At 29.9% G+C, this 16,413-nt stretch overlaps 1 protein-coding gene across 1 annotated transcript in view; it reads left to right on the top strand.

Moving 5' to 3' along the window:
* Positions 1-16,413, top strand: part of CSMD3 (CUB and Sushi multiple domains 3) — a 1,080,109-nt gene that overhangs the window by 401,052 nt on the left and 662,644 nt on the right. The window contains 1 exon segment of the mRNA XM_011360386.2: positions 1,102-1,413. Coding sequence (XP_011358688.1) covers positions 1,102-1,413 — 312 coding nt within the window.

The raw sequence follows: 16,413 nt of genomic DNA, 5'->3' as shown, positions 1-16,413 counted from the left end.
CTTTTCTAACCAGGACCTGACTGTTATTCATAATTTGCAGCTAGTAGCTTTACCTCCAAAACTTAATATTTTTTTCTTAGAAAGCATTTTAGCTGTAAAGATTTCTTTTAACCATATCTTTATTTAGTTTCATGCTTCTATTTTAAGGTTACTATTTTTTTTTAATCTTTTAAAAAGTTTAAATGAAAGATTTAAAAACCAATTTGATATTTTTTAAACATATATTTAAATTATAGTGAAACTTTAATAAGGTAGAAAATGTGGAGAGATATCTATTGTGAAATGCTTATGAGGTTTTTGGAAATTCCCAACCATTTTAAAACTAGTTTTGTATTTATAAAGTTCCATTGTAATAGTTAATTTGCAGTCATTTCTAAATAAAATTATTTAATTTTAATTAGTTGAAAATTGGTTAATTTAAATTTTACTTTAAAAGAGAAAAATATTTTGAACTTCCAAAAACAACCCACTAAATTCTAAAATATACATACATAGCCAATGACATCGAATATTTTATCATGTTGGCTGCTTTCTGACAAATGAGGTTAAGACAGACATTTACATAGAGCAGTTATTTCAGTTTCATTTCTAAAATCATTTTGTTTTCATTTTGACTTTGATTTTAAATTCTCCTTTCTTCATTTGCTTGTCTTAAAATAGAAAATTTTGAGATTTTCCCCAGAATTTATGAAGAGATATGACCTACTATTCAAAGCATTCTTTTGAGAAAAGTGTGGTTACATAGTTACCTATTCTGTCAAAACTTGTCACTTGCCAGGCATTTGTTGCAAAAATTCTTTTGTTTATAAATAAAAAGGAGAGTGACTCAAGAACACATCAAGGGTACTCTTTCCCCTTTACCCCCTAATGTGTTATAGTTAAAATGTGATGTATTTGTCTGTAATATCTATTCATAGGTTGATTGATAAAAACAAACCGTCAGATCTGGTTACTCCACATTTCAGTGGCGTGTTTGTGTTTTGCCTCTTTATGTTGAATATCCTTAAGGTTATAGAAGGGAATATAATTTATTAAACTTATCAGAAAAATAAACAAAATTTAAAAGAAAAAGTTAGCATCTAGTGCTACTGTGTCCCACAGGTTCTTCTCCATTGACCCACACTACCTCCACTGGTGAGTTAGAGGAGCATAACAGGACTACCACTGGTGCTATTGCTGTTGCTAGCACATCTGCAGATGTTACTGTATCCAGTGTTACAGCTGTCACCATCCATAGACTTTCCGAGGAACAGCGAGTGCAAGTTACGAATCTCAGAAATTCAGGTCTGGACCCCAACACTTCCAAGGATGGGCTCTCTCCTCATCAAGCAGATACACAAAGTACAAGGAGAAGACCAAGAAATGCTGAACAGATAGAAAGGACTAAAGAGCTTGCAGTTGTTACTCATAGAGGTATTGGATGTTATTTTACTTGTGCCCGTTTAGTTACGACCAAAGCTATGTTTTGGTAATGATTCTACTTAGAGAATGAACTGAAAGACAGCAAAGATGTAGGATGCTAAAGAAAGAGTTCAAAGAGGTTGCTGAAAAATATAGATAGTGTAGCCAAAACCTGAATAATTTGAAGGCACAGAAATTAAAATAAAGTTCATTGGAAATGTTGAGGGGGGTGGGGGTATAAGAGTGAAAGGAATGCATAAAAGGTTTAATAGAAAAAAATACTAAATACCTATTGCTTATTACATACCAGTTATGATGTTGAGATAACATGAAAATAAAATAGCCAGTTTCTATTAGTAAGTGCACATATTTACACATTGATGATTTATCCTATATAGTAATTTTCAGTATGTGCATGAGATTTTTATGCTACATAAATGCTAATTAATGACTGAGAAAATAGATAATTGGGGGAAAATGGAAACATTATGTCTGGTGATTGTTTTACTAGCTTACTTTTCTATTTCTAAATTACTTATTGCCTGACCCATATGATTGTACTGAGAACAGCTATTCATTGAGATTATGGCTCCCAATTTAAATTTTCCTTAACTTTCTAATATAATTTTTAGAGAAAAAGAATACCACAAAGCAAAATCAAATATATGTAGTTTTCTAGTCAATTAAAATAAGCCTGTCTACCTTTCACAAAATTAGGAAGTGTAGCAAGCATAATTTTTGTTTCTTTATAGCAAGTTTCATTGAGCGATTTAGGAAAAAATCAGTGTAGTGTAAAAAAATAAATGGATTTCATTTATATCAATATATGCATCATTGGAAATATTAATTAATTGAACTTATTTCAAATATATCTATTCCAAGTCTCTTTCCAACTATTTTCATATATTCTCCAAACTATCTATGTTTTATGTAATGTGTTTAGGCATGGATTATACAGAGCATGGTATAAGTAATAAAAAAAACTATTCGATGTTTAGCACACACTGTGGAGAAAAATCAAGATATCTTTACATAAGTTGATTGAAAATCATACAGAAATATCTCAGAAACTCATTTCTATCACAATTCATATTGAAAGTACTTTAATTCTCTTTAACAAGATGAATTCTAAAATGAAGTTTTCACATGTAGTAGTCTCCTTTAAAGGATTAAGTCACTATCACCTTTCTTTATTCATTTTCTTACCATGAATATTTACACTCATAAAAATATGGGGGCATGATAAAATTCATGATTTGCTTAATCAGATAGAGAGTTTTTTTTGCTTAATCAAGTAGACAATTTTTCTTAGTACCAAGATATAAAAATGTGTATATACTATTAAAATATCAATTAAGAAACCATTCTATTTAGTTTTTTTTCACTTTCTTTGGAAAATTGCATGAACTAACATTGACAAACCCCTCTATAATCTTTTTATCACCCATTGAATAGAAGTTGGGTAATTTTTGAATATGAGTTTATTATTAGAGATCAACTAATAATAATAATAATAATAATAATAATAATAATAATAAACACTGCTTTAGCCAGAATTTGCCATTAAATGATATGAGAAACTGTGGTTACAAATTAATATTTTTTGAACTAGGAAAAAATAGTCAAGATTGAAAAGAGATTGAGCAGCAATCAACTGTTAGATTAAAGTGATTTGAAATTACTCAATCTAAAATTTCGAAGTACATTCAAGTAATTTTCAATTAACTCCCTTAGTAAATTTTCTTAGTTGTTGTCATAATATCTCTGTGCTATAAGAGCTCATACCTGTTTCACCTTTCCCCTATATTCTTCCTAAAATAGTGTTTTGAATATAACATTCATTTAGTGGTTCCATCTACCTCGGAAATAAATATTCTTAAGTTCTTGATGTTTAAATTAAGTGTATGGAAAACATTTTGAATGTTATATTCATCAATATTTCAGTGATTTAAATTATACTTTATCAAATCTCTATTTTAATTAAAACTGGTCCTGCTGACTCTTCTTCAGTAACCTACTACTATTTCAATGGTTTCAGTTGGCTAGTCATCTATTATATTTGAAACACAAACTGTTAACATTTGGGGCAAAAAATACTGTCAATGTTAGAAGTAAAGGAAACCTATTATTCTATGTCTATTAATATTTTTAAAAACCCTCTATATACAGCCTTATTTTCAGACATAAAATAGTCTTCAAAGATTGACTTTTAGCGGAGCCAAATGTCTAAACTGGAATTGGCTGACATGAAAGCAGTATTATTTTTAAAAATAATTCTAACTTAAATAAATTCCTACTGAGTACCATGCTCTATTCTTTGGGAAATAAAGATAGATAATACATTATCCCTTTCTTTTCTACTCTATCTCAACCTTTATAGAGGACATAGAGAAACAATTTTAGTTTGTCAAACACACTATATTCTTTTATACCTCAAGCCACTAAAAAGCGATTCCTTCTTTCTTTTAACCAGATCGTTCTATTCACTTTCCTATAGGAAGGTTAGATTTTCCTGTTATAACTTATGATTGTACTCTCTACCACATTTGTAATCACTAGCCCTATGACTTGTCCTGTAAATTTTAAGTTCTATGAGGTAAGGAGTGGATGGTTCTTGTTCATGCTGCATTCCCAGTGCCTAGAAGAGCTTCTGGCCCGTAGATGTATTTAGATATTTGCTAAACTAAGGAATAAATATTTACAATTTTGTTAGCTAGAGCATTCACCTAAATTATTTAAAGGCTTATAATTATACTTTAATATAATCAAATGCCTACATATTTCAGAATTAAAGATAACTACTTCATTTTTTTCAGTTATAAAAAGAGCAGTATTTTTTATCCCTTTTAAAGGCAGTAGTATTCTCATTAACACAAGAATAATTGCTTTTATTATATTACCACTTCAAAATTCACAACATAAAACTAGATATAAATGCTTTGCCTATAGCCCTTATACATTTATAAAATCAAAGGAAATATGTAATTAAACAAAGGAAAATTATTTGAATTACCTTAATTTTTTTTTGCTTTCTACTTGTCTTCAGTGAAAGAAAGCCATTTCCAGTTTTTATCAATTACAAAGCATCTTTGAACATTGAAATAAAAAGATGTAAAAAAGAATTTAAAATACTAATAATATTGGCTTAGATCTTCTTTGAACTATGTATAAATCACCACACCAGTTCGCTGTATTTTTGTCCAGTAGTCCTCAGGATGAAAGTCTAGTTTTTATTTACTATATTTTAGTCTACTTTTGCCACCCACTCTGAGTGCAGGTCACATATTGAAACTCAATTTCCATATGTGTAAAATAGTGTCGTATCTATTACATTAGGGTTATTATGAGGATTAAACATGTAATGGAGGAAGTGCCAAAAAATGTTAGGCATTTTCTCCCAATTTAAAGATAAGACCAAATTGCTCACCATTGCAAGTTAGTTTTGAGGTAAGAGACTATCTAGGCTAAGTCTACACTCTGCCCCTATGTTTGCTATGTGATCTTGAGCAAAAACTTCAATTTTCAAAGCCTAAAGTTCTCAGTAACTGAGAATATCTGCCTCATGGGTAGTTGTATATAAAATATAGAACAATTGCTGACTTGTGTTCAACAAATACTAATTATTTCTATTAATTACCAAATATGTTTTAATTTTTTGCTATATGCATGACGCTGTACTGGATAGTAGACATATAAAAATGAACAGTGCAGGCTACTTAAAAAAAGTAATTACAAACTTTAAAAATTTATGAGCAACATGATCATAGCAATATTTTTGAAATGTTATTGAAGTAAAGTAGAGAGACTGACTACCTCTAAATATGAAAGTGAAGGAAGGGTACACAGAGGATATTTAAACTAATTTTTGGAAGATGAATAGAAGTTTCAAACTAGTAAACTGTGTTTATATCACTAAGATGCATAGAAAAAAATGCTTTGAGTATATACTAGTGCTGAATAGAAATATGATGAGTCCATACAGAAATAAAGTTTTCAAAGGAAGATTTATATATTTAAAGGAAGATTTATATTCATATAAATAAACCTAAAGTCAATTGATGTTTTTAGTTTACAAAATTTTCAGATGCTTAAAATTAGTTAATATCTAATGATATTTTAAATTTCATCGGAATAGTTGATCTTAACTATAAGATCTCTTTCTAAATTATTTACTGATATTTACATAAAATACCTTTTCCATAATCCCTAAGCCCCATAGATCAATATTATAGCCCTCAAAACTCAAGTTGGCTTAAGATAGCAGGACCTACTTAATAATATGATTTAAATATTATAACTAAAGCACCCTATAATTCTAGAATTATATATTTTAGAATTAGATGGAATCTCCCAGATCATCTAATATGACATAATTTCATAGAGAAAATTATATTTGGTAAAGACTATATGAAAACTCAGTCTTTATACTGCTAGACTAGTATTCATTTTTTTTTATTTATTCAAGATTCATAAGAGTTGGATGTATGCAAAGTCTTCTATTAAAGGACATTAAGGTTAAAGCAATATATAGAATAAGCACAATTGGAGTTTTTTCCTCAAGAAATTTATAGTCATGCCATTTTAAAAATAATCATTAAAATGTGTTTTATTTCACAGCATTTGTTTTAACATTTTTTCCTATATGCTGTAGTATAATGACATTTGTTTTCAATATATAGACAAGTTCTGTCAGCTGTTAATGAGCAATCTTGTTAGTTGCTGTTTTTAAGTATAAAATGTGGAAATATTAATCTGGAAAAGTACATATATAATTACAAAATCTCTTTTATTCCTAGTAGAAATTTATATACATATATATATATATATGTATATATACACATGTATATAAATGTATATAAGTATAGATATATAAACTTTTATTCTTTCTAGTGGAAATTTAACTTAGATTACTATAACATCTTGTAGAATCAGATATGTGTTATGAGCATTCATAGCCATTGCTGCTGTTTGTGTTTTGACATAGTGTAGTCACTTCTTTCATAGTATGTGTAATAGCTAATGATCATATCAATAGGGTTAAGCAGGGGTTTAGTTTAGCTTATGAAGTAACATAAAATTGAATATGAAGTAAATTCCCTCCCCCACCCTTAACAACAGCTTAAAAGGAAACCTATTTTAATTATCATTTTTTTAATAGAACTTTTTATTATTTTCAACTTTAAAATAATAATTGTTAATTTAGCATAAAACTATTCATTTTAGGCCAGCAATTTAAACCAAACAAAAGCAGCAGATTTTTCCTTTTTTTCTTTTTTATTATAAGCAGTCTGGTTTTTAAGTAAGCTCATCTACATTGAATATTTACATTGCTCAACAAAAAAGAGAAAACAGCAGAATATCAGACATATATCTATACAAAACTTCCATTTTATTTCAGAAATCAAATTTTATATGTAAGAACTTTGTTCAAAAAGTGGGCCATAATATGACAAAAACTACTGTGTGGAAGTAACAGCTCTTGTGTTCCTACTATGTGCCTTTCTCTAGTAGGCTATTTAGCTACATGTGGAATATATTTTAGTATTTTCAACAGTTTGCAAGCAACTAATGCTGTTTTTAAAAATTCTATTTCTACTTTTATAGAGTATAAATTTGTAAACACAAAGCATGCTTTTTTTTGTTTTTAATCCTCATAAGCAATATCACAATGTGGCAGTTAATTTATGGGCAGTTACTTTATGGATACTGATATATGTCCATTGAGTATCAGAATTTTATTGAATATATTAGTTCTATGCTAAGCATGTAATAAATTCAAAAGAATTATAAGGTGTGGCCTCTAGTTTCAAAGGAAAGATTGTAAAAATAAGACTACAGAGAAAAAGTCTTGGTCAATACTAAGAGAAATATTATGACAGAACCAGTATGATATGTGAGTGGAGGTAAGTTATAGCTGTCTTCAAATGTGTGATATGTTATTATATATAAGAGAAATCTAACCTATTCTGCCATAGGTTGTAGAACTTAGTATATGAAACCAAAAGAAAATACAAATAGTTTATTATAAAGAGGATTCTTCTCTCATTGAGTTTAGTTCAAATACAGATTATATGCTTCAAGAAGTAGTAAATGTCTGTATCGCTAATAAGATATTTAAGCATAGCTTGATGGACAAATTGGGTATTTCGAAAGCATTTGAGCATCAAAGAGTATCACAATAATATGACTGTCACAGTCCCTTCAAATCCCAAGTGTCTATGAAGCTATTCAGAGATATTGTACATTAATTAATGTATTTATCATCATCTATTTTCCCTTGATGTTGGAGTTGATATGGACTTATCTTTATGGTTATCTAATTGTATAGCCAGTGCTAAAACAAGCATAGAAGTGGCCAGCACTACCACCAAGGAAGGAGAGATTGGCACTCTCCTACTCCCATAAATGAGAACTGAGGTGCATATGCATTTCTCCCAGGACCCAGTGCTTAAACATAGGTCTTAAATTCCAAAACCCTTCCATTTGAAGATCTAACTTTAGCTTCTTTCTTAGGTAGTGTCTAAGATGACAGAGTTACTTTCTCCAAGACCAACCTATCTTCCTTTCTTCCTTCCTTCTTTTGTTCCTTCCTTTCTTTCTTCCTTCCTTCTGTCCATCCATCCATCCTTCCTTCCTCCTTTCTTTCTTCCCCTTTCTGTTTCCTTCTTTCTTTATTTCCTTTCTGTCCTTATTTTTTCTTTCCTTCTTTCATTGTTTCTTTTCTCCTTTTATTTTTCCTCTCTTCCCTTCCCATCTTTCCCTTTCTTCCCCTCCTTATTTATTTCTTCAACAAACATTAAGTACATACATGCATGCCAGACTTCCTTCCAGTTCCTGGGTAGACAACATTGAACAAAACTAAGTAGACCTTGCTTCGTTGAGTTTATATTAATGTGGGGTGAAAAAGACAACAAGCAAATAAACTATCTGATGGTAGCAGGAGCTGTGGAGAAATTTAAGAAAGGTTATGTGATATATGGGTGACTATCTTAGTTTGAATGGTCAGAAAAGGCCTCTTTGAGGAGTTAAAATCTAAAATGAGATTTAAATAAAAAGAAGAACACAGTCAGGCTACGATCGGAGGAGATAGCATATCAGACAGAGAAAACAACTAGCTAGAAAGAACTTGAATTTTGCTTGAAAAAAGAAGTTCTGTGTGCCTGGACTCCAATGGGTAAGGTGAAGATGAGATGGGAATCCAGCAGGAACCAGATCATGTAGGTAGGCTTGAATGCCTAGGTAAAGAGCTTTATTTTAACCTAAATGATATAGGAAGCCGTTGGTGGGCTTTAGCAGGGAAGTGATATTTTCTAATATAACTTTTTTAAAGATGTCATTTTAACAAGAAATTAAAGAAGAGATGACAAGTAAATAGAGGCAAGCAGAGAAATTGGTAAGGTAGACAGAGGCGTAGTTTAAGAGTTGCTAGAGAATTGTAGTCTACGTTTTAGAATATGCTTCTTTCAAATGTCAGTGTGAACACAGATCACCTGGCAGTCTTGTTCAAAGGCAGTTTGTGAGGTGATGGGATGGGGGCGGGATCTGAAATTCTGCATTTCTAACAAGATTACAGGTTATGTTAATACAATGAATAGCAGGGACTTAAATGAGAATGATTAACATGGAGAAAGAGCAATACATATCAAACAGTACTTGTTCACTGTCCACTCTCCATAAGATCTTGTTCTCCACTAGAATAATCACAATGTTGATAAACTATTTCAGATTATATACTAAAGATAATATTCTAAACTTTAATTCTATAAAATGAGTTGAATGGTGAGAAATTCACGAGTGGAAAGGATACCTTAGAGCAGATGGATTTTCTGGATCTACCTTAATGACAATTCCATCAACCCTTAAGGATGACTGAAATGATTGCGTTGTTAAGATTTTACTGAAGAGATCAATAAATATTTGAATAAATGATGAAAACATTCCCAAGTTAAATTTTAACTCATTTATTGCTTTTAATTTTTACTCTAAATTCTATACATTGAAATTATTTTTAAAATGTATTATCAAATAACTGAATAAAATGTTATAGTTTCCCTTTACCTAAAATGCTTCAGATCTTTGAAAGACTAACCGATAAGTAGAAGCAAAATATAGTAGAAAGAAGGATACAAAAGTTGATGGCCAAATCAAAAATTTTTATGATTGAATGATTAATCATTATCTTTTATTTTGTATAAATGGTAAAATTGCATTTGCCTGCTTGATTGAATTCCAGGTCCTTCTTTATGAGACTAAATAATGTATTGATTTTCATGCATGTTCAGCATAAATAATAACTGAATGGAGAATTTATAACTTTCTAAAAATTACCTGGTTCCATATGATTCTTATAAGATAGTTACTTTCATTTATTAAATTAATATTAATTTTTTATGTAGGAACTTTGATATTGGTAAGGTAAAATACATATTTAACAGAGAATTGTTAACAGGTGGGTATACTTCATATAAATATTGACTACTGTATGCTTTATCAATATCTTTTGTTTTTTTCATAGTTCTCTTCTTTTTTCTAATTACTATTTTTTTGTTCAAAAATAATATAATTGAAAAAATAATATAGTTGAAAATTGTGTTCAGTGTTGATATTTGTTAGCAATTTAAAAATCCATATCCTGAAATATACCAGTTTATTATTTCAATACATAATTATTAAATACTATCCTCATTTTATATCTTATTATCACATTTCATCTTATTTGTGAAATCGTCAAAACTGTCATTCATAACAGTAAATACATTTTTTATTTCTAATTCATTTTTTCAATAAATTGCTTTTAGAGAGAAAAGAAAAAATAAAGTGTTAAAATTTATTTGGTGACAGATTTATGGGTTTTTAAAAGGTATTACATAAAAATATTCTGAATGCCTGAGGATATTTATGACAATATTAAGCAATGAAGTTTATTTTTTTCACAAATGACAAATCTGCAAGTAACCATTTTAACATTTTTATGCAATGCTACCTCTTAAGCCATAGTTTTGAGTTATTTCGTTAGAGATTAAGAACTTCTGATGACCCAATGTTTTTGTTTTTATTAAGTAGAACTTAGGAAGCATATATATTTTTTTTTACATTAACTGGAACCATCATCTTATAACGATGGTCTTATTTCATAAATGCTATTTTTCTTCAGATTTTCAACCCCATCGTTATGCTCAACAGCAATCATTAATCAGATATCTTGGTAGCTTACTCATTACATTAACATGCTGCTTCTCATTTTTTTTATAGAATGGGCGAAAAAGGGAAGATAATAATATGCACTGCAGTGAATAAAAGGGAAAGCTTAACTTTAAAGAGAAGAAATAAAATTGGTTTTGTGTATAACTGATTTCCCCAAATGGTTACCAAAGTTACTTTACCTTTGAATCAGATGGTCATAGTGAATGTGACAGTGTGACTTTTTTTTCCCTTTTTAAAATATTTTGAAGAGGCTAGACTTTCTATTTGTGTTCAAAGCTAGTGCCAAAGTGGACTCCTCTGCCTTTTGGAGTATGAAGAAATGATCCTCTTTTAGAGACAATTTTATCTTATTCAGAATTATTTTAGGGCATTTTCACCCACTTTTGTAACAAGCTGCTTCCCTTGGGTATAGTTCTCTAGAGCATATGGTTGTCCTCCTGTGCACAGAGTGAAATCATACAATTAAGCTTTAAAATTTTAGGATTAGCAGAATCTTCATATATGGCAGAACAGCATGGTGTTAAGTTTGGGGTGTATTGCATAGAATATTATTCTTTTCATAATTACATTATTTGTATTCTAAATCATGGACTATTACTTTTTAGTGTTGATGCTTGATTTTTTTGTTGTTGTTGTTTAAAACATCCTTCAAAGACATTTGCTTACAATGCCCAATGGGATTAAAGTGACAGAAATTTCTAAGATTGATTTTATTCAGAGCCCAGAGTGTTTACAAAATTTTCATTTAATAGGCTTACATAAAGGGGGAAAAAAAGTTCATCAACTCTCCTGAACTTTCTTATTAGTAGTGCAGCCAAAGTAGATTTTACTAAAGACTATATGATGATTTGACTTTCATATTGCACTTGGCTTTTGCTACACCTTTTTTATTCATCTGTTCACACTTTCAAATTAAATATTAAGAGTCTTCAAACCATAGGATTAGACTTGGCACTATCAGTAAATAACCAATGTCTTTTTCAGTGTTAAATTCAGTTAATGAAGCTGGTTCTGATCTAGACTAAAGTAAAACATGCTTAAAGTCAGATATTAACTTTTTTACATTGTTATAGTATTAGATTTTTTAACATTATTTACTTTGCATTACAAAAAAGAAATGAGGATAGAATACACTAATCCCATCTGTTTTTGGTTTTCCAGGATATACACTTGAGAACTGAATACATGGACTGTTATTCAGAGTTAGGTGGTGGTATAGGTGCCAAGGATTGCAGTTTCAGAGTCAATGAATTAACATGTTTTACTAACATAGGTATGACATTAGGCAATCTACTTAGCCCTTCTCCATTTTTACATCTATAGAAAAGAAAGAAATAATCTCATTTCGAATAGACAGTAGGTGTAGGGTACCTATGCTTAAGAGTCTAAAGTTTAGGTAAACAACCAATAAGTGATACTGCCCCCTTGTGGAGCCATTACAACAAGATAAGCATATGTTCCAATTACATAAAAATCTCATAAGGTAAAAATATGTGAACAAATTAAGAAAACAATTAGAACAGAGTTTTAAATTTCTTAGGATAGCTGATATCCTTGGAAATAAAATATTTAATGCAATGTTGATAGAGAATTATAGAAACAACTAATATATACAGCTCTATTTAGTACTATTCATATTGATCTCATGTGTAAGTTACACCAAAGTAATGTGTAGCATTCAGTTCATCTTGGGTTTCTATTAGCCCCATACTTTTTTCTTGCCAGGTTTACACTTATTTCAATTACTGTCCTACTTTAATACAGCCAACTTACTTAACTTTCTTTTTATCTACTTTAACTTTGTGAATTCTCTATGCTTCTTGGGGAGGTAATTGCTAGGAACGAGCATAGATGTGTTATCTAGATCTTCACAACATTCTCTAGGAAACAAGTAAGCATCCATGTTAGAATAATGAACAAAAAACACCCATATTTCTACTTAGATATAATCTTTTGAAGTACGAGTGGTTATATACACATTAAGATATATTGTTTAATATAGTACCTGAAACATCAAATCTTTGAGTATTTCCAGTATTATATCCATTAGAGTCTATTGGGAAACAATGGAACAAAGGCTGACTTTTACAAAAGGATTATTTCTAAATGAGTAGATGTAAAGGAACCACAGGGGTCATGTTATAACCTGAGGCAGTAGCAGCTAGGCTGTCACCATTCCAAAGCTGTTGAAATGAAGGGAGATAGATGTTGGACAAAGAGATATGTATAACTGACTAGCACATTGCCTTCAGTTAAGGGCCCTGGTCAGTGCTAGTCAATGTAATGATGAGGGACCCTGGGGAGTCATCCTGATCTTACTTTTCTCCTAACCTCCATCCTCCTGTAGGAATTCTCAAGAGGAAAAGGAAGTCTGTTGATGGAGTCTAATGCTTCACAAACTTAAATGTTCATAAAAATTACCTGGGGATCTTGTTAAACCATTAATTTTGATTCATTAGGTCTGGAATGGGCCTGGCAGTCTGCTTTTCTAACAAGCCCCCGGTGATGCCAGTGCTGTTAATGCAATGCCAAAGTAGTGGGATGTAGTGTAGCTCATTCAGATCAACCTTGTGTACAAAGGACAAGGAGGTGAGTGATCTGGAATGATATGGACAATATGCATCATAGATGGGTTATGACAAGTCCTTTGCTGTCTTCAATAGCCATGAACTTAGCAGTATAACCTTACATCAAACAAAACTATTAGAACCCATCTATGCTTATTTTAAATAGAATCCAGGTAATGATAACATCTAGTGAAGAACTTGGATAAAACATAATCTGAAATCAGAAGGGATGAGGGCACATTGTTATGCATTAAAGTAAAATTATTTTTCTGAAATTTTTTAAAATTATTCACTGCATTAATAAAATTTGTAGTCGAAGAATGTATTTTATTGTCCTCAGTCACATGATATTCATCTACTGTGTTCACTATTATTCAATCAGTTGCTTCTTTTCCAATTAGTCTCATATTAGAAGGCATAATAGTGAACAAAAGTGATTGAATGTAAAACAAATATGTGACCTAAAATTACTTGATTTGTTTGTTTTGAGTAAGAATCTTTGAAAATAAACCTCCAGGTATATTTTTGTTGTTGAGATCATTTGAGAATTTTTGCCTAATCTTCATATTCCCTAAGCATCCTTATGAAAATGAGGATGAGCCTAAGCATCAAAAAAAAAAAAAATGTTATCACTTTCATATTACCACTTACACTGAAATGATCTATGGTAAAAATTAATAGGAAAAGAACAGATTATAAACAAAGGAAATAGAAAACCATTTTCATAAAGAATATGATATATCAAAACAAAAAAGGGCCTAAGAAAGAGAATGGAGGGGATTTTCATATTTAACTGTAGGACTAAAGATAATAAAAATTCCATTTGAAAGTGTCAGACGATGAATATTAAAACTTCATTGAATTAAAGTCTGAGACAGTCTTAAAATTGTTTAAAAATATTTGTGAATGTATCAATGGTAACTCTTACCATGTAGTTATTTTATTATGCTAATTATAAGAATCCATAAAGAGAATATAAAAGTCTTACATTTTTTTATCCTGACATTTTATAGCACACTATAACTGTAAGACCTGTTACGCCAAGCACTGCGAGTGCATCTGCTGGTATCTACATAAGTGTTATGAATTCCTGAAATTGGTTCATTTTGGGGAGGAAAGAAAGCCCATATACAAAATTTCGAGAGCTTGTAACTTCAGAGAGCTTGTAACTTCAGAATCTTCTTTTATAAAAGTGAAAATGAGCCTGTTACATGAATACCTTAAATATGCTGAATAACTACACATTTTTTTATAAAAAGTAGTTTCTATATACTCATACTAAATTTACTATTTTTGTCAAAAGATTTGGGGAAGTTTCTAACTCTGTATTAAAAATAAAATTTAACTTAGAAATCTAGGGGAAGTAGATGATTTAATTTGTCATTCCCACACAGTAAAAAAGGCATAACACAAAATAATTGAAAAAAATTGAGTATACTGCATCATCAATTAGAATGGCCTCTGAAACTGAATAGATCTTAAAATTATAACTGGTAATAACAATAATAAAAATAACATTTAGTGAATTCTTGCTCTGTACTTATTCCTGGAATTTTTTGTAGAATTTAAGCATAGTGGTGCCATATATAATTGTAATTTTTTTTAACTAAAAATTGGACATCACGTAAATTTTATATTTAAAATTTATATTTATACATTTGATATGCAGGAATAAGTGCTGGCCATAAACTAATATGATAGCATAAATAGAAATTAGGACTTAAAAAATACTGGAGTGTCTGTACCATATTACTTATCTGTAGTGATTTTTAAAAAGGAGAATATTAGATTTGAAGTAATTATAAAATTGAATGTATATCATTTCGTGCTAAATTTAATTGTTCTAATTCCATCATTTTAAATTTGAGAATATTTCGGGCCTCAAATATCTCTAATATGTAAGTATTTACAAATTATTTTTTTAGTATTGTTAAACATTAGTTGCAACACAACTTTTCTCATCAAATGGTGGTCAGTATTATTTATCTTCCTTTGAAACATTTATAAAGCAAATGTTCTTTTTTCAGAAATTTGTATCCAAATGGTAAACTTTACTTGAAAGATGATAAAGCAGACACTGCAGGAATATTACCTAGCTTTTACTCTGGTGTTAGTATAATTTCTTGATCATTCTTCTAAGGATAATGTGGAAGGAATAACCAAGTAGCAGCCTCCTTGATAAATACATTCTAAAGAAGTGTTTTGTTCTGCCAGTACAGTGTGTAGACAACAGGTGTTGAATTTTAATGTTTTGAGACATGTAACATCAAGCCACCATTTATTAAAAAAAAAAAAAATGAACAAAATGTATCCTTTTAGCACAGTTAAGTACTTTTGCAATCTCAAAATGCATTTTAATTTTTGAAATGGAATTGAGAATTCTGACTACATGTGTCTTTCACTCTTCCTTTGGTTCAAATTCTACACCTAAATACTTAAGAGTAAAATGAATGAATCTCTTAGAAACGAATAGAGAAGTTCAACAGTGTGCCCCATGTCTTATGGAACTAGAACACAGTCTCCCAATTCCTAGTCCAGTGAGGAAAATGCCACAAATAAAATACTGGATTTTAACATTATCTTGACCTGTGATAGAACTAGTCAGTGAGTCAGTGATTGATTATATTTCTTAGTACCCATGTAAATGAATCTACTGTCACTAGCGAGATGTGCTAGATTCTCAAATTCACACACTTGTTTAAATGACCAAAACAAAAAATTAAGGAAATCATTTTATTAGTATAATTTATTGATTATAAAGATAAAGATAAAAATCATATTTCAAAATGAAAAGTAGGAATTATACATCTAGGTATCATGATTTCAAATACAGTTGAAGAGAAAGGCATTCTTAGACATTTGAAAAGTTAAAATGAAGCAAAAATAAACCAAAAAAATTAATAAGATACAAGCGACTTACTTCCTAAAGAAATTATTTTCTTTTTCAGAAGTTATCATAATCTGATTTAATCACAGATTTATAATGCAGCTACTGCCATTTGCAAGATAACTTATTGTCAAAATAAATACTTCAAATTTGAAAGATTAAGATAACAAACAGCATAACAAACATTCATTTTCTCTTTATTATTGTGTTAGAATATAGTTTAAATAGAAAACGAAAGGGGTTTTGAGATGTTCTGATAACATTTAACAAATAATGCTATAATAAAAATCTGACAGACTTTTCCCATATTATATTTCCATTTGCTAAAAACATTTCAAACCCCCTAAAAAACAA

The sequence above is a fragment of the Pteropus vampyrus genome, unplaced genomic scaffold, assembly GCF_000151845.1.
Source record: "Pteropus vampyrus isolate Shadow unplaced genomic scaffold, Pvam_2.0 Scaffold54, whole genome shotgun sequence".
In the NCBI taxonomy this organism is placed as follows: Eukaryota; Metazoa; Chordata; class Mammalia; order Chiroptera; family Pteropodidae; genus Pteropus; species Pteropus vampyrus.
The sequence above is the reverse complement of the archived record's forward strand: the minus strand, read 5'-3'. Positions and strand labels throughout refer to the sequence as shown.